The 26432-nt window shown below is 39.2% G+C and overlaps 1 protein-coding gene across 1 annotated transcript; it reads left to right on the top strand.

Moving 5' to 3' along the window:
* Nucleotides 1-2632: 2632 nt before the first annotated feature.
* Nucleotides 2633-26432, top strand: LOC128855794 (synaptotagmin-14). Its single transcript, XM_054090976.1, has 9 exons — nt 2633-2892; nt 3438-3568; nt 16778-16939; nt 17095-17454; nt 22257-22489; nt 22550-22744; nt 24518-24784; nt 24885-25190; nt 25267-26432. The coding sequence occupies exons 2-9, from the start codon at nt 3529-3531 to the stop codon at nt 25465-25467; spliced, it is 1764 nt and encodes a 587-aa protein (XP_053946951.1). The 5' UTR covers nt 2633-2892; nt 3438-3528; the 3' UTR covers nt 25468-26432.

Raw genomic sequence — 26432 nt, 5'->3', positions numbered from 1 at the left:
CCAGCTGGTACCGCTTCGAATATTTTCAGAGCCGGAGCGTTTGTATCCATTCGGACGACATGACCCAGCCAACGTAGCCGCTGGATCTTTATTCGCTGCGCTATGTCTATGTCGTCGTAAAGCTCATACAGCTCATCGTTCCATCGTCTGCGATTTTCGCCGTTGCCAACGTGCAAAGGTTCGAAAATCTTACGCAGAATCTTTCTCTCGAACACTCCAAGCGTCGCTTCATCGGGTGTTGTCATCGTCCAAGCTTCTGCGCCATACGTAAGGACGGACATGATGAGAGTCTTATAGAGTGTTAGTTTTCTTCGTCGAGAGAAGACTTTACTGCTCAGTTGCCTCCTTAGTCCAAAGTAGCTCTTGTTGGCAAAAGAGATTCTACGTTGGATTTCAAGGCTGACATTGTTATCGGTGTTAATGCTGGTTCCTAAATAAACGAAGTCTTTTACAACCTCGAAATTATAACTGTCTAAAGTGACGTGGGTGCCAATACGCTAGCGCGCCGACTGTTTGTTTAAAGACAGGAGGTACTTCGTTTTGTCCTCGTTCACCACCAAACCCATTCGCTTTGCCTCTTTATCCAGTTTGGAGAAGGCAGAACTAACAACGCGGTTGTTAAGGCCGATGATGTCAATATCATCGGCATACGCCAACAATTGTACGCTCTTATTAAATATTGTGCCTGAGCGATTAAGTTCTGCGACTCGTACGATGCTCTCCAACATCAGGTTAAAGAAGTCACACGACAGGGAGTCACCCTGTCTGAAACCTCGTTCGGTATCAAACGGCTCGGAGAGGTCCTTCCCAATTCTGACGGCGCTGCTTGTGTTGAGCAACGTCATCTTGCATAGCCGTATTAGTTTTGTGGGGATACCAAATTCAGACATCGCGGCATACAAGTAACTCCTTTCCGTACTGTCGAATGCAGCTTTGAAATCGACGAAAAGATGGTGTGTGTCGATTCTCCTTTCATGGGTCTTTTCCAAGATTTGGCGTATTGTAAATATTTGGTCGATGGTAGACTTTCCAGGTCTAAAGCCACACTGATAAGGTCCAATCAGTTGGTTGACCGTGGGCTCCAGTCTTTCACACAATACGCTCGCTAGAACCTTATAGGCGATATTAGAAGATTAATCCCGCGGTAATTGGCACAAATTACAGGATCACCCTTCTTATGGATTGGGCAGAGCACACTTAAACTCCAATCGGCAGGCATGCTTTCATCCGACCATATTTTGCATAGAAGCTGATGCATGCACCTTACCAGCTCCTCGCCGCCATGTTTGAATAGCTCAGCCGGCAGTCCGTCGGCGCCCGCGGTTTTGTTGTTCTTTAGCCGTGATATTGCTATTCTCACCTCGTTATGGTCGGGTAGCGAAACGACAATTCCGTCGTCAACGATTGGGGTATTGGGATCTGCGCATGTCACTGTTTAACAGGTTCGAGAAGTGTTCCTTCCATAATTTAAGATTGCTCTGTACGTCAGTCACCAGTTCGCCGTCTTTGTTCTTACAGGAAAACACCCCGGTTTCGGGCCCCGGCGAAGTCGATCAGCCTCTGTCCGTTATCGGATGTTTCGTTGTGCAGGCTGAATTTTCCGACTGTCGGCTTGAAGTCGCCAAGCACGATTTTTATGTCGTGGCGGGGACAGCGCTCATAGGAACGTTCCAAACGCTCGTAGAAGGAATCTTTGGTCGCATCGTCCTTCTCTTCCGTCGGGGCGTGGGCGCAAATTAGCGAGATGTTAAAAAATCGCGCTTTGATGCGGATTATTGCGAGACGCTCGTCCACCGGAGTGAACGACAGTATTTGGCGACGAAGTCTCTCTCCAACAACAAGTCCGACACCGAATTTGCGCTCCTTTTCATGGCAGTTGTAGTAGACGTCGCAAGGTCCTATGGTTTTCTTACCTTGCCCCGTCCGGGTAGAGGCACCTTCCCCGTTAAGGGACCGGACATTCCAGGTGCATGCCATCAAATCATATTCCTTACTTCGTTTGCAGGGGTCGTCATCAGTAAAGGCAGTTCTCATCGGAGGCTTTGCAGTTCTTTCTGTGCTTAACATTAGTAGGTCTTATTTGGCCCACCCTGTACCTATCTTTCTTTTAAGACGCTTACTTTGGTGTTTGTTTTTTGTATACTATTTGATATCAATAATAACATACTATAAAATCCAAACGATAGCAGTTTATTTTCTTAAAAAAAAAATCCGAAAAAATGTCTATAAAAGATGAGTATTTGACCAGACTTCTACCATAAAAAAGGCCTGGCAAAACAAAAATTTGAGTATATACTATATGTAGAGTGCATCGAAAAACTTCATTTCATTTAAAATAAGTCCTTTTGTTGGGATATCCTCTATTTACCATAAGTTCTTACTTGGGTAATGCAGAGAGTGGGCATTGGAAGCAATCATGAATATGCACATATGTAACATATTTACATTTCAAATCAACAGTTGTTTTGCCATTTCGTGAGCAACTGTTGTCCTTTCGTGACATACATCAAATGGCAGTGCTTACTGGAAATATTTCAGAGCTTTTGTTCGTCATACGAGCGGAATAAGCAGCAACACCATATGCTGCTAATTACATATCTGAGTCACTGCTTCTTTTATACGGACACGAATTCGTTGTACATTTTCAACTAGTGATTGAAAGGCCAAATTAAATAAAATTAAGTGAAATTGGAATACACCGAACAAAAAATTACTGAATTCGTGCACAAATTGGTGACATACAAAATTCGCGTACATTAAATATTTCGTGCAGAACGAAGAAAACGCCTGCAAAGTGGACAAATGTTACGTGAAAAGTACATCGTGAAGCAGCAGCCTGAACCGGATTAATATATCATTTTTGTTGTGTTTGTGCATAAATAAGGACAAAAGGTGCGAGTTAAAATATGGTTTGCATGTATTTGCGAACAAAATACTTGATTTACCAAAGGAATTTATTTAGTTGTTATTAAAAATGCCTTTTCGGAAAAATCGATTACGTGCATTTTAGTATCCTTTGTATTTTACGACCCAAAGGATTTCCCTTCCTAGCGCAAACGCACAGTACGAAGCTTTCACACACTATTCCAGTGCCAAAAAGTTATTGAATGCATTTCCAATGGAATGTTGATTTGGTCTTGTTGCTGGATGTGTGAAGATGTCAACAGAGATGGAGAGAGCGACAGAGAGAGAGAGAGAGAGCGCGGAGTTGTTGGCTTGTTTGTTATCATTTGTGCCGATACGCAAAAGAAAAATGTAAACACTCCCCACCGCCAGCCGCCTAGACGCTAGTCTTCGTGCTGAGCAAACAGTTATTAAAATGGCTATCCATAATTTTGTTTGCTGTCTATGCACATTTAGTGTATTTTAGAATATAATTGTGTGTCGTGAGCTTAAGTTTGGTATTTCACAAAAATAGTTGGTCTATTTTTTTACAGTTGTGCAGAGCGCAATTTTTGTGCAGGCCGCTTTAAAGTAGCTTTGGGATAAAAGAAAAGAAAAAACGCCGGAAGTTGGAAGTGAACTAAGATGATAGTAATTTCCGGTGTGGAATCGTATTCTTTAAATGGTAAGTGGAAATGCGAAAAAAATCTATAACTTTTAGTTTTTAAAAACGATTTTAAAGCATATATTTTTCTATATATACATACATACATAGATACCTACCATTTTATACTCACCCGAAAGTAGGCTTTCATCGTATGCACACATACTTACAACTGTGAATATGAATATATATATATATGTATGTTTTTTGCTTGTGAATATGAAATTCCACTTCTATGTAGTTTCTTGCGTGCTTCGCTGTGTCTTGCATAGTTTTGACCTGGTTTTTGAGAACTTCATGCGCGTTGACAAACAAAGTACAAAAGAACTTTATACTTAAACAAACACATACATATGTACATACGTAAATGTACCTATCTATGTACATACATACATACACAAAGTCCGTTAATGCCATCACAGTAACCTTAAAAATTTACGACGAGTTAGCTGCTCACTAACTGCCTTCAATACTGCAGACCTGCATTTACTCGTAGTCACGCAGTCGTCGCCGGGAGCCACATTGACCACCCTGCCTTCCAATCAGTTAGGCACCATTTCTGTGCCACACTTTTGTTGCGTGCAATTACAGTTCAGTAAACTCATAAAGTATGGCAGTGTGCACGCACTTTAGAAGACAATGCAGGTGGGCCGGCCCAAGTGGTGTCGCATTTGACATTGAAACTGGATGCGATACTTTACAAGCGCGCGTGTGTGTGTATGTGTGTGTGTGTGTGTGTGTGTGTGTGTGTTTTCCTTTTCCTTCTCGTGCATCAGCATTCTACTACATCCATGCAGAAATTCAATTTACCTTAACTGACTCATAATGAATAGTGGATTTTTGTGTCTACTGCGTGAGTAATCATCCTTTGCGTTCGTTTGTTGCAAAAGAGAAAACAAACTATGTTACAGACATTAAAATACAGCTAATAATTAAGCTCCACGTCCTTGTTTCAAGAATTTAAGTATTATATATTTGTATTAAGGTTCGGTTACTACGGAAATTAGTGGCTACGGGGGTTGCAGGGGTTAGGTGGTAAACAGACATGTAATTAAAGTTTAATTTATGGCTTAGGCATGCCATAGACGGTGGCACTACATACAAACATACTTATTAAATTATTAACATAAGTTGATTTTTCCAGTAACGATTACCACTCGGCATTCAGTGGCAAATCTCTGGGGAATTTTCAGTAATAAGGAAATTCCATGGTTGAGTGCGGTAGTCTAAACGCATTAAACGCATACATTGATACAAAACTGTTCATATCAAATTTTTACGAATTAGTTTTTGTTTTTTGAATGTTTATTATTTTTGTACAAAATAAGCAAATAATAAAATATAAATCTAATTTTTAAATTGTATGCAAAAATTAGAAAAAATCCATAAGCTTTTCATTGCAATTCGAAAATTAAGATTTTACGGTGCATGAAACAGTAAAATTATAGAAAAAAAGAGGTTGTCTGTAAAGTCGGTTTACTGACGACGTGATAACGTCATAAGAAAATACTGATTGAATGGTTGCATTTTTCAAATGAAAATTTTAATTTTATTTGTTTAATAGATATTTTGTATGGATATAGAGAATGAGGTAACATTAACATAACATAATATACTTTAACATAACATAACATAACATAACATAACATAACATAACATAACATAACATAACATAACATAACTTAACATAACATAACATAACATAACATAACATAACATAACATACCATAACATAACATAACATAACATAACATAACATAAACAAAATAAGCAAATAATAAAATATAAATCTAATTTTTAAATTGTATGCAAAAATTAGAAAAAATCCATAAACTTTTCATTGCAATTCGAAAATTAAGATTTTACGGTGCATGAAACAGTAAAATTATAGAAAAAAAGAGGTTGTCTGTAAAGTCGGTTTACTGACGACGTGATAACGTCATAAGAAAATACTGATTGAATGGTTGCATTTTTCAAATGAAAATTTTAATTTTATTTGTTTAATAGATATTTTGTATGGATATAGAGAATGAGGTAACATTAACATAACATAATATACTTTAACATAACATAACATAACATAACATAACATAACATAACATAACATAACATAACATAACATAACATAACATAACATAACATAACATAACATAACATAACATAACATAACATAACATAACATAACATAACATAACATAACATAACATAACATAACATAACATAACATAACATAACATAACATAACATAACATAACATAACATGCTGTTCAAGCAAGGTAACGACGCATGAGCAAGATAACGACGCATTTTTTGGTGCGTGCAGCCGGCTACATAAAATTATAAGACGTTATCACGTCAAAAAATAATAATAACATTAAAACAACAGGTATTATTATCAAACTTGGTTTTATTTTAAATTCTTCAAGTAAATCAAATTAATAATAATCAATAAGAAGGCATATGCAAATACAAATACGTGAATTTATATATGTACATATGCGCATATACATACATATATAAGCTCACTTAAGTAGGAGAGAGCCAGATGTCGAACGTTGCCGTTCGTTTGCTTTATTTGCTTTGTCGTTCGTTCCGCGCTTTCGCTTGCAGTTCATTCAAGGCAACGGCAATGAGCAAGGTAACGACAAATGAGCAAGGTAACGGCAATGGCCAAGGTAATACTAATGAGCAAGGTAACGACACATTTTTTCGTGCGTGCAGCCTGTTAAATCGAATTATAAGACGTTATCACGTCAAAAGTTTTTCCTAATAGCAGTCGCCCCTTGGAGCAGGCAATTGCAATCCTTCGAGTGTATTTCTGCCACGAAAAAGCTCCTCATAAAAAACCATTTGCCGTTCGGAGCCGGCTTAAAACTGTATGTACGTTCCTCCAGTTGTGGAAGAACATCAAGACGCATGCCGCAAATAGGAGGAAAAGTTCGCAAACACCTAATGCAAATACGCGTCAATTATTATTATTCTTTTTTTAATTAAGATTTTTGGTATGGAAGTATGTAGTTTATAAAATTTTATTTTAATAAAAAGTGCAAGTTTGAAGTTGCAAAAGTATCTCTTATATATTTTTTTTCCTTGACGGTGTCTTAATTTTGTTGTGCTTTTTTTGCCGAGGGCTGTAGATTCAAGGCTTGTTTTTATCGATTGCATAAGTCATAAGTGTTAGTAGGTTAGGGGTAAGGTGTAGTCAGAATTTTCCAAAAATTGATTCTTTTTTTGCATTTTCTTAAAGTAATATCTTAAAAGGATTGTGTGAAAATTTGAAGTGAATCCGACAAATACTTTTCGCTTTAAATGCATTTTTCTCAAAACTATGTTTTTTGAACTGGTGATCACTGTAAAAAACTGCTTGGTCGATTTCAATAAAATTTATACTGCTTTTGAAAAACATAAAAAAATCGTGCCTGATCGAAGATTTTTTTTTCAAAAATTTCGATTTTTTTTTAACAATTAATTGTCGGTTTCTTTCTCGAAAATCAGAAAAATATTTCCGGAGGTCGCCATATTGTTAATTTTGAAAAAAAGGCAAGGCGATCAGGCACATCTATTAATAAAACTAATTTCTCTTGTCCGATTGGTTTTAGATGAATCTCCAAGGACTTGTGATGATTGCCGCAAGAAGCTTCTGGAGAAACGGGCTCCATACAAAGAGCGATGGCTTTTACAATTATTCATTTTTTCTTTTTAAATTTTGCTTAAATCTTGATGTATTAATGCTATATTTTTATTTTTGTAAAATAAAGCAACTGACTAGCAAAAAAAAAAAAATATTGAAAATCAATATTTTTTCGCGTCTCTGACTACCCCTAACCCCTTAAAACTGTAGGTTCCTCCATTTGTGGAACAACACCAAGACACATGCCACAAATAGGAGGAGGAGTTCGGCAAAACACCTAATGGAAATATGCGTCAATTATTGTTTTTTTCTTTTTTTAATTGAGATTTTTGGTATGCAGGTATGTAAAGGGTGATTTTTTAAGAGCTGTAGGAAAGTTTTTCAAAAAAAACATACGTAAAATTCAGAAAAATGCATGAAATTTTTATTTAAATCGATAGTACAATCTATATAATTTAAAGTTTGAAGATTGTTTCATGCAAATGTTGACCGCAACTGCGCTTCAAATGGTCCATCCGCTTAGTCCAATTTTGGCATACTCTTTCCAATGTTTCGGCCTGTATCTCACATATAATATAAATGCTTTAATGTTGCCTTCCAATGCGTTAATTGATGCTGAATAGACATGAGCTTTAACATAGCCTCACAAAAAAATATCTAAAGGCGTTATATCGCACGATCTGGGTGGCCAATTGACAGGTCCCGAACGTGAAATAAAATGTTCACCGAACTCGCTTCTCAACAAGTCCATTGTTACGCGTGCTGTGTGGCATGTGTCACCGTCTTGCTGAAACCACATGTCATGCAAGTCAAGCTCTTGCATTTTGGGCAAAAAAAAGTTGGATATTATTTCACGGTAGCGCTCACCATTTAATCAGTTACGTTACGATTCGCAGCATCTTTGAAGAAGTACGGTCCAATGATACCTCCAGCCCATAAACCGCACCAAACTGTGGCCTTTTCTGGATACATTGGCAGCTCTTGCAATTCTTCTGGCTGATCTTCACTCCAAAATCGACAATTCTGCTTATTCACGTGCCCATTGATCCAAAAATGAGCTTCTTCGCTGAACACAATTTTTCGATAAAAAAGTGGATCTTCGGCCAACTTTCCAAGAGCCCATTCACCAAAAATTCCGTGTTGCGGTAGGTCGTTCGCCTTCAATTCTTGCACCAGCTGTATTTTGAAAGGCTTCACACCTAAATCCTTTCGCAAAATTTTCCACGTTGTTGTTTTCCAATCGCTGCGAACGGCGACGAATCGATAATTGATGGTCATCATCAACACTGGCCGATACAGCTGCGATATTTTCTTCAGTTCGCACTCTACGTAAGCGTGTTGATGTCCCATAATGTAAATTTGGTTCTAAATTTAGTCACAAAGCTCGAATAGCCGCTTCAATGGCTCGATTAAACTGACCATAAAATGGAAGAAGAGCGCGATAAACTTTCTTAACAGAACACGCATTTTTATAATAAAATTCAATGATTTGCAAGCGTTGTTCGTTTGTAAGGCGATTCATGGTTAAATTATAGACCAAACTGAAGATGTTTGACAGTGAAACTAAACACGAAACGTGCGTCAGCTGTTTAAACCAACTGTTTAAAAAGATAATAGCTAAAAAATCACCCGTTATATACATACCATATACAAAAATGGCAAGTGGAGTTGTTTTTGCCATATCCGCCCGTCAGTCCGTCCATGCGCACTATTAGATTAGATAGACTTGAGGGGGGTGGGACAAGTCCAAGCACTCAGTCAGGAGACCATTGTACACCCGGACAGATTTCAGTAGAAAGAATAGAGAGATAGGGCAGATAAAATGTGGGTGGTAAGACGGAAAAATTAGTTTAAGGCCACTCTTTCACAAATCCTTTGGATTCATTGATGAATCTTAAGAGATCGGGAAGAGTATGAATATTATCCATATTCAGTATATCGCAACCCAATATCCTAAGTCTGATTCTGCAAAACGCCGGACAGTTGCAGAGAAAATGCTCTGCAGTGTCAGGCATATCAGGCTGTCGACGAGCCCCCATGGCAGCCATATGCTGACCACAGGCGTTGTACCCTGTGATTACACCCACCACTACTATCAGGTACTTTCTGGTGAGTTTTAGGAGAAAGGTCGTTATTTTCCTGTTTGGTTCCTTCACAAAGCACTTGGCTACTCTGCCCGAGTTCAACCCAAACCAACGTCCTCTATGGGTAGACCTCATGAAGTCGTCAATCCATAGTTGAATCGTTACAGAATTAACACCTCGAATGGATTCAGGGCTTAGTGGCATACTTGCAGAGTCTTCATTAGCCAATTTATCAGCTAACTCGTTCCCTGTAATACCACAATGTCCAGGCACCCAAATAAGATTAACTTTGCTGTGCTTTGCAACACTGTTCAGTTTTGTCTTACATTCACCGAATACCTTCGAAGAGCAGCGTGGGTTAGCAAGGACTTTCAGTTCAGCTTGACTGTCACTAATACTGCTACCCCGCCATCTGTTCTGTGGCATAGGAGTACTTAGTGTCTTCGTTTAAGTACCATCCAGATCCGCTACCATCACTGGTTTTGTATCCGTCGGTGTAGAAAGTGTGCTGATATCCCGTTAATAGGTTCTCTGGACTTAACCATTGATCTCTATCTGGGATCAAAACATCATACTTTCTACCGAAGCTAACGAAAGCTACCCGATTGTCCACTGGCATCGAGAACAGGGTGCACCGCTCCGACAACTGGCGGTATATCTGACAGTGGCCAGTGCTTTCTTCATTTCCCCAGACTCCGTTTAACTTGAGCCTGTACATTGCCTTCATCACTTCCGTTCGAATTTGAAGATATAAAGGTTGCAAGTTCAGAATGGCATTAAGGGCATCACCAGATGTCGTACTCATAGCACCTGTGATACCCAAGCACATACTTCTCTGTAGTCTGTTTAAGGGTTTTACTCTGGAACTAACCATTGTTGACTTCCACCATACTACAGAGGAGTATATAATAATGGGTATAATCAGGGTGATGTACAACCAGTGTAAAATCACCGGTCTTAGACCCCATGTCTTGCCAAAGATTTTCTTACACTGCCAGAAGACTTTTAATGTCCGAGATACCTTCTGCTCGACGTGCTTCTTCCAGGTAAGCTTACTATCTAGGATTATTCCAAAGTACTTAACCTCAGAAGACAGTTGCAGTGTTACCCCTTTCATTGTGGGTTACTACCCATATTGCATTTCCTAGTGAAAAACACTACGGTACTTTTTGTAGGATTCACCGAAATACCATGCAATTAGCACCAATGCTCAATCTTATTTGGAGCTACCTGCATTTTATTGCATATAGTTTCAAGTGATCGTCCTGAGAGTAATACGCACACATCGCCTGCGTAGGCTTGGATGTGTCCAATTTCCTGCAGATCATTAAGAAGAGAGTCCACAACAAAGCACCAAAGTAGGGGAGAGAGTACTCCGCCTTGTGAGCAAACCCTTCTAATCTCAACCTTGACTCCTTCATCGCTTTCTCTATCCATGCTAAGCAGTCTTTTGGATAGCATAGAGTGAATCCGTCTGACAATGATTTCTTCTACTCCATAACTTCTGATAGAAGAGCACATAGAGTCAAAGGTAGCACTGTCAAAAACTCCTTCAATGTCCACAAACGCATGATACTCGAACAAAAATCCGTATATTTCAATAAAACTTGGTACACACATTGCGCTTTTTCTAAGTAGGCTGCTATTGGAAGTGGACAAAATAGGCCAATAATCCACATGAATGAACATCAAATTTATTTTAGTGATATTTGGTAAAAGCGGTAAGCCCCATCATTTACATTTGACTTAAATTTATTGAGATCATTTAAAAACCACGCCAACTTTTTGCATGTTAAGATTAAATCACCGTATGCCCCTCTGATGGTACATGTCATAACTCTTATTGTCTATGAGTTTGGTTGATTCCAAAAATTAACAGGCAGACCCAAATAAAATTTTACTAATATAAAATGTGCGCTAGTAAATGTGGCTAGCACTAATAATTATAAGGTTCATTCCTGCTGTGTTAGGATTAAATCACTAAATAAATAAAACAAAAATGATGTATAGTTCATTTCGGTCCGAGTTTATCCGTCCTTACTTGCTTTTCTTTTTAGCTAACAGCGAGTGCATAACAAACACAGGAGATTAATTTCATTAAGCTTTTACAAACAACTGTTAAGGGCACGAAGATGTAATAGTCTAGTGGGCTGGGAATAAGAATAGATTAGAAATATTAAAAATGTGCCACATGTGGCATAAAACTTCTAATAAAAGTTGTACCTTAATCCCTTTCGATATACTTGTAAATGGTGTTTAGTGGACACTTAAATCGACGCTGCCAACACGTCGTTAAAACTATTAAATAGTAAATTCGATTTTTTGTGTATCGTCATTATTATATTACATATACTCGCATACATACATATGTATATTCCCACGTAGGTTATATGCCCACATACAGTGACTCACAAAAGTATTCGGAAATATTTTTTTTCGGTTATAAAATATCAGAAAATCCTTGCACTTTTTATTTATTACTCAAAGACTAACTCAGTTAAACACTGAAGGCCTTAGTAGTCAGGGGTATGTTGTTTATGGTATATCACCTGTAAAAAGTAAAACTAATAATTAAGTCATTTCATTGTGGTCAAAGTTTTAATTTAAATATAAAATAAATATTTTTTTCAAGCAAGAGCGTCAGTAAACAATGCATTAACTTAAAAAGTATGTGAATTCATGTCACAAAAGTATTCAGGAAAACAATTCCAGACATGCATAGAATTCATGGCATTTTTAACTAATATCTGGTAGCGTATCCTTTCATTTTAATAAATTCTCTTAATCTATTCTGCATGGAGAAAACCAACTTGCGCGTTCCCACAGTTTATATCTCTGATATCCCATCTTTTGAGTATCGCTGCTTTAAAATTGTACCTTGACGTAATTTCGTGCGTCCAAATGGTATGCTCCAAATCTGCCCACACGTGCTCGAAACGGATTCAGAACCGGCAACTGAGATGGTGTTTTCGAAACATTCAGGGTGTTGTTCGGAAAGTAATTTCGTTTTTTCCCGGCAGAGGATTTAATTGTATTTTTTCACAGCTAATTTCACACTTATATAAGTCGCATTGTCGTTACATGTTTTGACAGCTGATATAGCAAGGCTTGTGTGTCAATAAGTTCAATTGATTTTACGTAGTAGTTTTTGGTCGGTACCCTTTAAAATATGGAGAGCAATAAGCAGCATTTTTCGTCATATTTTACTTTTTTACTATAGAAAAGGTAAAAATGCTGTTCAAGCCAGAAAGAAATTAACCGATGTGTATGGAGAAGATGTGTTGACAGCACACCAGTGCCAGAACTGGTTATGCAGAACTGGAAGATGCACCACGTTCTGGAAAGCCAGTTGAAGCTGATAAAGACGCGATAAACGCATTGGTTGATGCAAACTGGCGAATAACAATACGTGAGATCGGTGAGCGGATAAATTTATCGAATTCAACTGTTTATGACCATCTGAAAGGCCTGGGTTTAAGGTCGTCTATCATTTTCACCATCGTTTAGAAAGTCGCGATGTAGGTCGACGGAGTGGAGCACCTCCGCAACGGGCAAGATCAGTAAACAGTCGCAGCGGAGCAACACGAGATGGGTGTAACGATTTTTGCTGGTACCATCGTACTTTCGGCGAGAAGGCAACACGATGTCGACAGCCGTGCGGTTTCCATCGAAGGCGCTCGGAAAACTAGTCAGTCCTCCGTTTAAAGCGGCTGAACCGGAGGAGGAAATCAATTCCAGCCGCCTTTATATTACAGATAGAATGTCCTCAATGAAGTTTCTTATCGATACGGGGGCCGAAGTGTCGGTGGTGCCCAAGCGTAACGGCGTAACCTTCCGTCTTGAGACTGGTTGCCGCGAACAACACTGCAATTGATACTTTCGGTAGGCGACATATCACGATAGATTTAGGCCTTAAGCGAAAATTTAATTGGCATTTCATCATTGCTGATGTAGCACAGCCTATAATAGGTGCGGATTTTTTAAAGCACTACGACGTTTTGGTAGATTTAAAAAACAAAACTATTATCGATAGAGTAACGAGTACTCAAGCATTATGCCAAGTCATGATGCCGCCTCGTAGGGTACTTTCTTTGAGGGGAGCCGACTCCTTTCATACAATTTTAGCGCGCTATCCCGATCTGACTAACGACGTACCAAAAAATAAAAGGCTTATGACAGCAACCATTTCCGAATTGGTAAATAGGTTAAATCGCAACTGAATATTCAGTCGGTAAAAAACACACGCGTGTACAAAAGCAAATATTTGTATTTTTATAATTTGAATAAACAGAATATAGACAACGAGGTTCTATAATTGGTCCTAACGACCCAATATATTATCCAAAACTGCGTATTGTGAGCTGTATGCTTTGGGTCGTTCTCTTGCTGGAAGATATAATCACCCGAAAGCCCGAGTTTATTGGCTCTAGCAAACAAGGTTTTCTTTAATATTTTAGTATAAAGTCGATGGTCCATTTTATCACTAATAAGTTGCATATGCCTGACACCGTTTGGAATCACCCACCGGAATTCATTTCTGGCCATACTTTATTACGACAGTCTGGCCCAAAAATGATAAATTTAGTCTTATAACTAAATATTATTTTTGACCAAAACTTTTTGTTACGATCAATGCACCTTTTTGCGAATTCCAAACGTTTTTTTTTGGTTTTCTTCTTTTACAAGCGGCTTAATGCGTGGAGTTGGCTCATTATACCCAGCAGCTCTAACGGCAGTGTGCACAGTTTGATCACTAACGTTTATTCTGCTAATTTCAGCGAGATTCCTATTAATTTCTGGGAAAGAAGTGCGTGGATCGCGCTTGATAATAACGGCTGAGTCCTCAATTTTTTCGACCTTCCTGTTCGCTGCCCTAAGTTTAACGAATTTCTCTGCAAAATGCTGTGGATGTTTAAAATCCTTCTTTTTGTGGAATTTGATATCGTTTTTAATGTTTCTCCTTCATGTAGTTTGCGTTTTTCTGTAAGCATAAATACGGTGACTGACATCCAGAGCAGCTGAATCCCACCGTCAACCAACTGATTTGACCTTATCAGTGTGGCTTCAGACCTGGAAAGTCTACCATCAACCAGATATTCACAATACGCCAAGTCTTGGAAAAGATCCATGAAAGGAGAATCGATACACGCCATCTCTTTGTCAATTTCAAAGCTGCATTCGACAGTTCGAAAAGAAGTTACCTATATGCCGCGATGTCTGAATTTGGTACCCCCGCAAAACTAATATGGCTGTGCAAATGACGTTGCTCAACAGCAGCAGCGCCATCAGAATTGGGAAGAACCTCTTCGAGCCGTTTGATACCAAACGAGGTTTCAGACAGGGTGACTCGCTGTCGTGTTACTTCTTTAACCTGATGTTGAAGAGGATCGTACGAGCCGCAGAACTTAATCGCTCAGGCACAATTTTTTATAAGAGCGTACAATTGTTGGCGTATGCCTTAACAACCGCGCTGTTAGTTCTGCTTTCTCCAAACTGGATAAAGAGGCAAAGCGAATGGGTCTGGTGGTGAACGAGGACAAAGCGAAGTTCATCTTGACATTAAACAAACAGTCGGCACACTCGCGTATCCGCACCCACGTCACTGATGACAGTTATGACACCTATAACAATGCCAGCTTGGAAATCTAACGTACAATCTCTCTTACCAAAAGTGCTACTTTGGACTAAGTAGGCAATTGAGCAGTAAAGTCCTCTATCAGCAAACAAAACTAACACTCTACAAGGCTCTCATCATGCACGTCTTAACATAGGGCGCAGAAGCTTTGACGATGACAACATCCGAAGAGGCATCCCTTGAAGTGTTTGAGAGAAAGATTCTGCGCAAGATTTTCGGACCTTTGCACGTTGGCAACGTCGAATTTCGCAGGCGATGGAACGATGAGCTGTATAAGCTTTACGACGACATACATATAGCGCAGCAAATAAAGATCCAGCTGGGTCATGTCATGAATGGATACAAACACTCCGGCTCTGAAAGTATTCGATGCGGTACCAGCTGGCGGTAGCAGAGGAAGAGGAAGGCCTCCTATGCGTTGGAAAGATCAGGTGGTAGAGCAGTGTGCAACTGGCGCCGGTTAACACGAGAAAGAAACGACTGGCTGGTTAATTATGGTCAAAATCGCGTAAACGTATATCGTGCCAATCAAGGAGAAGAGAAGTTTCTTTTGACTTTCTACCCATATTTCAAAGAATTTATTGTACTTTATTACACGTTAAGTGAAAACTACCGGTATAACCAAATTTTATTAGCTGAATGAATATTAAATTCTACCAACAGCAACGCACTATTGCTTGGATAACGGTGCCTTTGCAAGCGTTCAGAGTGCTTGAAAGTACAAGGCTGGAGCGGGAGCGCGTTTTTCTCAAAATGGTGTTTTCAAAGTCGGTGACTAGCATTAGTCGAAAACGGCTAATAGTCTCAAAGCTCTCAAACACGAGCTTCCTAAATATATTTTTTAGTAATTAATCAAAGATTTTTTTTCACCGATAAATGATGTTTTTTGTTTTTTTATAAACAATTTTAAGCAGAAATTTTGGTCAAAAATCGATTTTTTTTTTTTGAGAAATCGCCATTTTGTCAAAAAACTTTATTTTGCTTATTCCTTCGATTCATTACTAGATTTAACACTACTTAAACGAAATCTGTTTGGCTTTTTAATTTCAGAGGATCCAGTTCAGAGATATAGTAGTCAGTGCAAAACGTCTTCTTTGAGAGGAGCTCCCGGAGCTCCTATCCAAATAAATATATTTACTAATACAAAGTCCTAAAATACGGTTAAAAGATAATAAATATGTGCACAAATTTTTTGATCAATCAATTTAAAAGTTTTCTCAGAAAGAATTGTGGAAAATTCGCTTTTTTCGGCCTTCTAACTGTATATTACCCCTTAAGAAATGAGTTTTTGAATGTGAACCCGAGATGAAGCAATTGTTTTTTGGACTTTCTACTAGGATTAGGATTCCGAAGGATTCTACTAGGAATTAGTTTTCCGAATACTTTTATGAGGCACTGTATGTATATATGAGCGTAAATGAACGCTTCGTCCTCTTCGTAGGTATTATTTATAGGAATTTCCATTATTGCAGTGTTTTGAGTTTTATCGAAAAAAGGTGCACAGTTGAAAGTGGTGAACAGCCCAACAGTTGAACAGTTGAACAGTTAATTGTTGGCATTTGGAGTGTCGACACTTTCTTCGTTTCGCGGTATTGTCTGGTTAATATTTTGTTTGTTATGCTAGCCAGGCAATTTGAGAGTGAGTAATAGGCCAATACTACACACACAAGCTGCATATAAGGACATACACACACATATACACGCAGAGTTTGTATTATATATGTATATATCTATATGTATATATGTATATGTAAACGTATATATATCTGCTGAAGGACTTTCGTGCTTAATGACACCATTTTTTATTTCAGCCCATTAAATATGCCTACAATTTGTAATTTATGTTTTCTTTTTTTCACTTTTCTTATATTTCACTTAAGGATCCGTTGAGTTAACAACCGTATTGGGTGCGCTTTTTGGCGTCGTTGCTTTGATGTTTTTATTTTTTCTTTACGTACATCGCAAATGGTGCTTTCATGCTCGTCACAGTCTAAATTGTTGCGATGAGAAGATAATCGCATCAAAATATACACAAAAGATGTGTAAGTGTGAGTATACGTAGTAAAAATTATGAAGAAAATTTAATTACTTGCATGAATTCAGAAAGGTATTTCATACAGGAAAAGATTTTTAATTTCAATTTGGTGCTAATGCACATACTTACATACATATCTGTACATTTATTTCCTCATTTTAGCTCGCAAACGCCGCTATGACAATACCAGTTCCGATTCCGAGGAAGACATATTGCGACGTTTACGCTTGCAACAGTCACGTAATTTTTCAACAAATGGCCACTTCAATAACTACGGTGTCCATCAGCAGTCTTCGTATCAGCCACCGTCACCGCCAAATCCGCAACAGAGCTTCAATTATACACCAAATGAATTGCAACGCGTAACGATAACGCCACGCTTTGATTCATCCCGCGATCCATTGGCCATAGCGGAGCGTGGTAAAGTTGGTATTCCGTCCTCGCATAGTGAGTGCAGTTCAAATGATTCGGAGAAAGCGTCCGTCGATAGTCATACGGGTATATTGACTGGTGACAGGAAAGGTAAAAGAGCAAACTAAGTTAAGAAAAATATTTTCATCTAAACAAACAAAAATCCTGGATGGCACTTTGGGGCTTCCCGGATAGGTGGACTATACAGACTATACAACGTCCACGACCCTTCTACCCTCGAGAAAAGAGTGAGAACGGGACGAGGTAAGACAGGGCGAGTTCATCCATGTATACACAGATGGCTCCCAAATCGAGGGTAGGCTGGCCGGAGGTGTATATTCCAAGCATCTGGGGATCTCCTTCAGTTTTCGGCTTCTCGTCTAGTGTAGTGTCTTTCAGGCTGAACTGATGGCAATAATGAAAGCCGTGACACTGGTACAGTGTGATGCGATACCTGGAGATGAAAATGTAGATATTTTCACTGATAGCCAGGCGGCAATAACATCCCTCACAAAACAGTCGATAATCTCCAAGGTAGCCATGAAACGCCGCGCATTTTTTAACGAGATGGCTGAGTAATTTCACCTATTGATAACATGGGTTCCTGGCCATTGTGACACTGAGGGAACTGCAGAGCCGATGAACTAGGAAAAATCGGCACCAAATTGACTGATGAGTACATAGACAATGATATAGGTAAACCGTTGCAAACATGTAAACAACTTATCCTCGAAGAAAGTGCAAGAGTAGCGAATGAAAGATGCCACTTACAAAATCGCCCGACAGCTGTGGCCGATTCTCAATGCTAAATGCACGGAACTTCTACTAAGAAGAGATAAGCATAGTCTTAACATACTGGTTTCAGTTATTACGGTGCACTGTCTAATTGGTAGCCCAGAGAATGGGTGTGCAAACACATGACTTCTGCAGAAGTTCCGTAGACGAGGAAGAGACGATTTCGCACCTTCTGTGTCACTCTCCTGCTCTATCCAGACGTAGACTCGCCATTTTGGGTAGACAATCCTTTAATGAATTGGAAGATCTCGGCTCTATCGAAACTAGGAATCTTACAAAACTTTTAAATAGTACACATTGGTTTTAGGAGAGATAAGGGCTATTTCCCCACGCGGCATCACAATGGGCCATGAGTCTGAGTGTGTCCCACAGGGGACAACCGCTTCAATCTAACCTAGGAGTTTAGACAAGGACAAGAACTCTATCACTAATTCAATTCTAAAACCAGTAAGGTTACAAGGCGGACGCCTGAGCCGAATGAGTTGGTGCGTGACTATCATTTGAAAGTACGTAGGATAGCATCTTTTTGCATGAAACATCAAAATGATAGAAACAGTTTTTTCTAATAGCGGTTGCCCTCGACAGGTAATGGCAAACTTTTAAGTGAATTTTTTCCATGAGCAAGTTCCTCATAAAAAACCATCTGCAAGAGTCCGCTTAAAACTGTAAGTCCCTCTAATTGTGGAACAACATCAGAACGCTCACAACAAATAGGAGGTGGAGCTCGGCTAAGCACCCAATAAGGGTGTATGCGTCCATTATTTATTTGTTTACTTTAGTAAGACCACAAACACTACTCCGAAGGAGCAAACGTGTTGTTCATACCATTGCCAGACAACTCCGATCTAGCAGCCAAGTTTAAGAGGCAGATTGAAGAAAGCCCTCGTTAGCTTGGCCAGATTATCTGAGAAATTCTTTTATTATATAGAAATTTTGTTTTACAGTCTTTCTGAATATTGAAGACGCTTCAGCAATATAATTCTAGTGTACATAACAAACGTCTCTCCAGAGTTAGACCCAAGGAAGTCGAATAAGCCTCTAGATGTAGATGAGTTCTATGCAGTTGAAAAGGCAGCAGACCTAGTTTGTGTTGCTACTGGGACCGACTTCAAGGTTAACTTTTACATACTCGTAGATAGTCAGGCAGCCATCAAAGCAATTGCATCTTTTAGTACGAGTATAATGTCCAAGAGCGTTCTTAAAAGCAGAGAGGCAGTAGAAAGCTTGGCAGCGACTTGTAAACTAAATTTCTATTGGGTTCCACCGCATTGAAGGGAACGAGATAGTAGTCGAAAAACGGGGTCTCTCTATCTTCGGATCTTCTTAATGAAATACCAAAGTCTATACGAACATTATACAACGAATTAGACGAGAACCTGATCGGAAATTTTAGAATAAGATGGGACAGTCTGTCCACTTCCAGGAATGCCAAGATGTGTGAACAAGACGATCAAAGTGGTACTCGATTTGTACTGTCACTAACATTAAGAGATTGTAGAACCATGATAGGCATGCTGGCGGAACATAGCCCAATAGCAGTGTTTGCTTATGAGATAGGAATCTCGGGCAGCGAGGAATGCGGAAATGTAGGGTGCAGGGCCCAAGCGAAACTGTAGAGCATCTCCTTTGCGGATATACTATTTATTCAAAACACCCTTAAAATATTTGGATGCACCACAGTTTGACGGATTGGAAGACGTCTCAGTAGTGGGTTGGAAATGTCTCCTTGTCACCTATCGCTATGGACCGAATCGGTTTATACCAGTTCAGCCTAACCTAACCTAATAAACGTTTCGATAGAGCTGGGACTGGACGATTCTTTGGTAAAGTTTACCACTCCTCTGTTATGAAGTAGTAGGCAGTGTTGGACATTAATCAATTAATTTTTCAAGCAACTTTTTAATTGACTAGAAAATGAATTGCAATTAAATTAATCTACGAAAAACTAAAAATAACAAAGAATATCCTTAATTAAAAGTTCTTAGTACATTTTTCCCATATTTGGATACAATTGTTACTGTTTAGAGAGGAATGGCTAGAGTTATCCGAGGCTTTGTTCGTCCTTTCATCGGGGGAATTTTTATGTGGCGGGTCCCAAACCCAGCGCACAACCACCAGCTATCCTGGGATGTTTCGCCTTCTCACGTTGGCTCGCTCCCGAACGGGATACTAGAGGATGCTTGGGCTAAGCCCGGAAGTTGTGAGCTGCTTGGACCATATGTAGAAGAATCATCCTGACCACTCTCAAGTGAATGGCAATCAGTGACTTTCCCCACTTGCATGGGCTTCTATATATGGAACCATCCCCCTACTTCATTTTAGTATCACTGCCAGTTAAAATATAGGTAAAAATACGGCCTTGGAGGGCCTAAAAATTATATTTTCCGACAAAATAGAAAACAGACTGTATTATAATATGAACATCAAGCAAATTGATTTAGAAATATTTTCGAATAGGGTTGCCATCTATCTAAAAATTTGAAACTAAAAAAATTTAAATCAAATGAAATTTTATAAAGCGGGCACCCAATAGAGTGGCCAGTCATTGGATCCCGAAAACCCGGTATTTTTCGTGCTCACAAAGTTCCGGGACCAACATGCATCAATCTCAGAATATCGGGATTACTTTAAAAATATACCGAAATCACGAGATCCTAATTGTGCACTAATATTGACATAAGCCTCCTGACTTCATGTGCTATTTCGAAAACCCTTTGACCCCAGTACAATAGACGGAGGACTCAGAAGGTCCTGGGGACTCCATACCATTCACTTTCCAAACTCGTAGCTGTGTTTACCAGCCATTGGACGATCGACACACACGCGGAAAAGCAAGGTTTACATTTAAACCCCATTGCAGAAATTGTGTGAGCTGGGTCCGGTAGGGTAAGGGTGCGCCTGGGTGAGCCTTTCTTCGAAAATTTAATTTGATTCTGCCTACAAATAAAATTTCACCCAACAATGGTAATAGGGACGCTGACTGTATTACAAATAAAATTTCGTGAAACGGCGATAACTACTTGCGGTTTCTGCAAGAGACGGAATAATAAGTGATAAGAGTGCTACCTATGCCGATAATATCTCGATAACACGAATAGGCAAGTTTCCGCAAAGGCTACTGGTATATGATTTAATGCAGAGGGTGTTTCGAGATGTGTTAAGATGGTCTACTTGTTGCGATTTAAATGTTAAGGCGAGTACACAAGGAACCTCCCCTTCTCAATATGTAATCGGGACGTCCGTTTAGGCTTAGTAAACAAACTCTAATTTTAGCGCATTATTATGAATCAGAAGCTAAGCATAAAGTAAAATATAGTCTAGTAGTCGCAGCACTTATTCCTCTGTATAAAGTGGCTTGTATAGAGTAAGGCTAATAGAGCGGAGAGGAAGGCCAATCACCACACTCCTTCGAGTAAAATAAAATAAATAAATAATTGGCGCGTCCACTTCTGTTAGGTATTTGGTCGAGCTTTTCTACTATTTGTGGCGTGCGTCTCGATGGTGTTCCACAAATGGAAGGACTTACAGTTTTTCGCCGACTTTGAGCAACAGACGGTTTTTAATAACGGTTTCATGGCAGAAATACACTCGGAGGTTCGCCATTGCCTGCCGAGGGGCGACCGCTATTAGAAAACACTTTTTGTTTAATTTTTCTGTAGGAAGCTTACCCCAGAGCCTCCTTTTTCGTTTACCTCATCTCTGTGAGGTTGAGAAGCAGGGCACCTATATCTCGTCTTATTCACTGAAAAAAAGATTATTATTATATTTGAGCTCTGGTGTAATTAGCTGTCTATTCTACTTAAATTCAACTTGCAAAGAAAGGCACCAAAAGTTGGTTCCTTTTGGAAAAGAAAGCATGGATATGTCAATTAAACTTGCAAAGTCAGAAAATTTATAAAGTTGCAAGTTCAATTGGCATACCAATGCTTTCTTTTCCATATAGGCTGGCGAAAGTTCTAATCAGAGAACGACCTGTTGGGTCAGAGATTGGGCAAATAATTTTAAACTATGTTCCCACAATGGGCTTACTTTATTGTGCCTCATTGTGCAATTGCTGCCACCACAACTTGTTTACTTAAATACTAAAAAATTTATTTTCTCTTCTGTGGAAATTCCAGAACGTTTCCAGAGCAATGGCGGTACGAATAAATCGAGCGAGTGCAGTGTTTCATCTTCGCTGAAAGAGTCGCGTATTGACAATCGGGCTGATTTGTTAAAATCCAGCAGTAATAGCAGCAGCAGCAGATATCAGAAAATTTCGACTGCGTCTGTGCGTCAAGACAGTTTAGACGATGTGCCTGATTTACATAGCAATAATAATAATAACAACAGTAATAATAATAATGAAGATGTAAGTACGCCTGGACCTGATGCTGAAACGAGATACCTTCAATTTCTTTTTATTTTCCAGGAGCCACTTTTCGACACGAGTGATTTGCGGTCCATCAAATCGGATGATACTTCCGTACAGAACCAATTCTATGGCAAAAGTGGTAGCATCGAGATCTCGTTGCTTTACGATGCACCGATGCGTAAAATGACAGTGCATGTGATGCAAGCTCGAGGTTTACCTACTCTGGGCAATGGACAGACGACGCATACGCAGGTAAGCTTCGATTTGGAAGAAATGACAGTGAAGAGTATTCTAAATGAGTTAAATCGGCATAATGCAGTGTATACCGAGTGCCTTTCTGGCAAAGCAAGCTGCAAGCTTATCCATTTTTTTATAATAATCATCTTAGTTCCATAGTCGAGTACATTTAGGTGACATTTGCCACCTTTTCTATATAAAGGCTGGTCAATTTAGAGGTATCAGATTTTTAATTGAAATAAAACAACAAAAATTCAAATTGATTGGGTAATCTTTCTTATTTTTGTATAGAACCATTCATGACGTTTATGTTTTAAATATAATCCTTTTCAAATATTGGCCGCAACTGCGCTGTAATTCGGCCATCCGTAAACACCAATTTTGAATGACTCACTGGAGGACTTTGGTCGGTATCTCGTGAATAACTTTAGTAATGTTGGCTTCTAATGCCTTAATCAAAGCTGGCTTATCCATCAAGCATTAAGACTTTACCTACCCCCACAAATAAAAGTCCAAAGATGTGATATTACACGATCTCGGTGGCCAATCCACTGGTCCACTGGTTCGAGACGAGAGATAAATTGTTCACCTAAACGACGACCCAGTAAATCCATTGCTTCACAGGCTGTATGGCAAGTAGCGTCGTCGCCGTCTTGTTGAAACTAAATTTGGTTGAGATCACGGGCTTCAATTTCTGGTATCCAAAAGTCGTTTATCAAATCGCGATAGCATTCGCCATTCACTGTTGCATTGGCGCCAGCCTCGTCTTTGAAGCAATATGGGCCGATGATTCCTCCAATCCATAGGACGCACCAAACGGTTATCTGAAATGGATTTAATGGCTGTTCTTGAATTACTTCGGCTTACTCTTCAGCCCAAATACGGCAATTTTGTTGATCGACGTAGCCATTAAACCAAAATGGGACTCATCGCTGAGCGCCATAAGTTGTCCTGAGCGCGCGATGAGCACTTCCATTAATAACTACTGCAGTTAGTCCTACCGAATTAGTCGATTGACTATTGCTTCCAATTGCCTTCCGCCGTATTCGGCCTTACTGTATGTTGGACTTCCTCACAAATTATCGAGGAATGTAGGTTGAGTGAAATTCCGTGGCGGTTAGGGACACTGTCACACTTACGACCGCACTAAGATACTGTCGTGTTCAGGGCAACGAACTGGCTGGTCAGTTGGCGAATTGCGAGTCTTCGGCTCACCTGAAGAAACCAAACCCAACTATCGGTCTAGGTTTTGCAGAAAGGCGTAGAAAAGACGCAGAAGCTACTGGCTCCAACATCTGCATAACAACTAAGCGACTCTGAAAGAGCCAAACAGATGCGTGTGGAATTTCTTATTAAGCTGTAGATGAATAAACTATGTACTTTGCTCACAAGGCGCAATCCAAGGCCGAATGTATGGAGCCAACATGTGGCTACAAAAGGCATCGTCGACTACTCAATATGTGTTTCTGGTCTGATGGGCATGGCATTACAGAAAACTTTCTTAGTTTACCTCAGTTATTCTTTAGTTAAAGAGAAGCATTTTTGGCTCAGATGAGTTGAGAATGGCTTGACCACCCGCTCTATTCTCAACAAATTTTTCAAATTCATTACGGAATCAGGAATCCGGGAAGTTGAAAAGGAGTTAAGCTTGTAATATTCCTCCCTCTCTACTCGTTTTCCCATTCAACTTATTGTCTTAGGTCTCAAGTACAATGGGCTTACCATATATGTATTAAATTTTCTAATAACTTCAGATTAATTTTCATAACAAACTTCATAACCTTTCAGGTCCGCCTTCTTATGTTGCCAAATAAGAAGCAAAAGCATAAGACTAAAATACGTTCGGGCGAAAATCCTCAATACATGGAAAGTTTTTTACTGCATCGGGTCAACCCGGAAGAAGTCAACAACATGGGTCTGCGCGTACGAATATACGGCTGCGAACGTTTGCGCAAAGAACGTCTCATCGGGGAGGCGTACGTTAGTTTTGCCACAATAGATCTGGAGTTGGAGACGAATTTGTGGTTACCATTGGAGCCTAGGAGCACATCTTCTGTAAGTTTACATACAAGTATAAGAAATAAAAGTCATTTATTAAATTAAAATTAAATAAATTGAATTAAATAATTTGAATCTGCTTAACTCTTCTTCATAGGTTTTGGGCTCCAATAGTGATTTGTTAAGTCTGGCGAGATCAGACAGCGCTGGTTCGACCACCTCGATGCAACACGGTGGAGTGCCAGAATTACTCTTAGGCTTAGGTTATAACGGTGTTACGGGTCGTTTGACGGTGGAAATTGTCAAGGGCAGTCATTTTCGCAGTTTATCAATGAATAAGGCACCCGACACGTATGTGAAGCTATGCTTAGTCAGCAGCATAGGGCAGGAGATATCGCGAGCGAAAACATCAACAAGGCGTGGCCAACCACATCCGCTATTCAAGGAGACCTTCGTCTTTCAAGTATGTGGCGCATGCATAAATTTTAAAATGTATAAGAAGTAAAATATTTCTGTACTTTCTGTACCTTTTGCTTCAGGTGGCACTTTTCCAGTTGAACGATGTGACGCTGATGGTTTCCGTTTATGCGAAACGTAATATGAAAAAGAATGAAATGGTCGGCTGGTTTAGTTTGGGACTAAACTCGTCCGGACCTGAGGAGGTGGCGCATTGGGCGGATGTGCGCGATTTAGCCAAAGGCGAGCTACTAGCGCGATGGCATGTGCTTGTGGATTCCTGATTCGAGCAGTTGGGCCAATCTTCTCGACGCGGCAGTGCCCTAGGTATTTTGGGCTTTGCGACGAAAGATAAGTCCAAATCGAAAAAGCTGAAGGAAGAGGAGGAAGGCGATGTGGATGTTAGTATTGCGACGGATAAAGCGGTCGCAGTTAATATTGAAGCTGGCTTGGAGCTCGACTTTGTTTAGAGTATTGGGATTAACCAAATGACTCTGTTGTAATGTGAGCAACAACAAACAAGAGCAGCATTTTTGTGTGTTTACGAAGCATAAACCAAAACCAAAAACAAAAACAAATTTGTATAGCAAAGTAGTTTTCTGTACCACTGCGACAGAAACCGAACAACGCTAAAACGAGAATTTAACCTTAGTATTGTCACTTTAAATTACCAAAATGGAAAAAATCAAAAGGAAACAAACATACATACATATATTGAATATCAAATATGTCACTTAACTAGTAAACAAATTACGCACATTACATATTTTGGTAGAGAAATAACTAAACGACAAAAACAAAGAAAAAAGCATGAAACGATAAACTAGTAACCTGATATAAAAAATTAATTGAATTTAAACTGGAATTTCATACAAATGCTTTTAATGAAGAAAGATGTTTATGAACGGAACAAAAACAAAAAATATGTTGTTTTGTAAGTGAAGGATTTTGATGGATTGATAAGTAAAATGAATTTTGAATTTTGTGATATGCGAATGAGTATTAATTTAGAAGCCAGTCTATGCATTTGTGCTAAACTAAAAGAATGGGGTTAAGTAAAATATTTGAAGCGATTATTGCTAAAATTATACTTAATTTTCGACAAGTTAACTACACTATTTGCTAACTTCGCATTTTCAAAAAGTATTTAGCCTTGCGATATTCGAATTATATGTTTAAGCTTTGATTTTTTGATTACTCATAAATTCTAGTAAGTTTTTTGTATTGAACTCCATGAGTTGTAAGTATA

The sequence above is a fragment of the Anastrepha ludens genome, chromosome 2, assembly GCF_028408465.1.
Source record: "Anastrepha ludens isolate Willacy chromosome 2, idAnaLude1.1, whole genome shotgun sequence".
In the NCBI taxonomy this organism is placed as follows: domain Eukaryota; kingdom Metazoa; phylum Arthropoda; class Insecta; order Diptera; family Tephritidae; genus Anastrepha; species Anastrepha ludens.
This window is presented reverse-complemented; position numbering and strand designations above follow the sequence as displayed.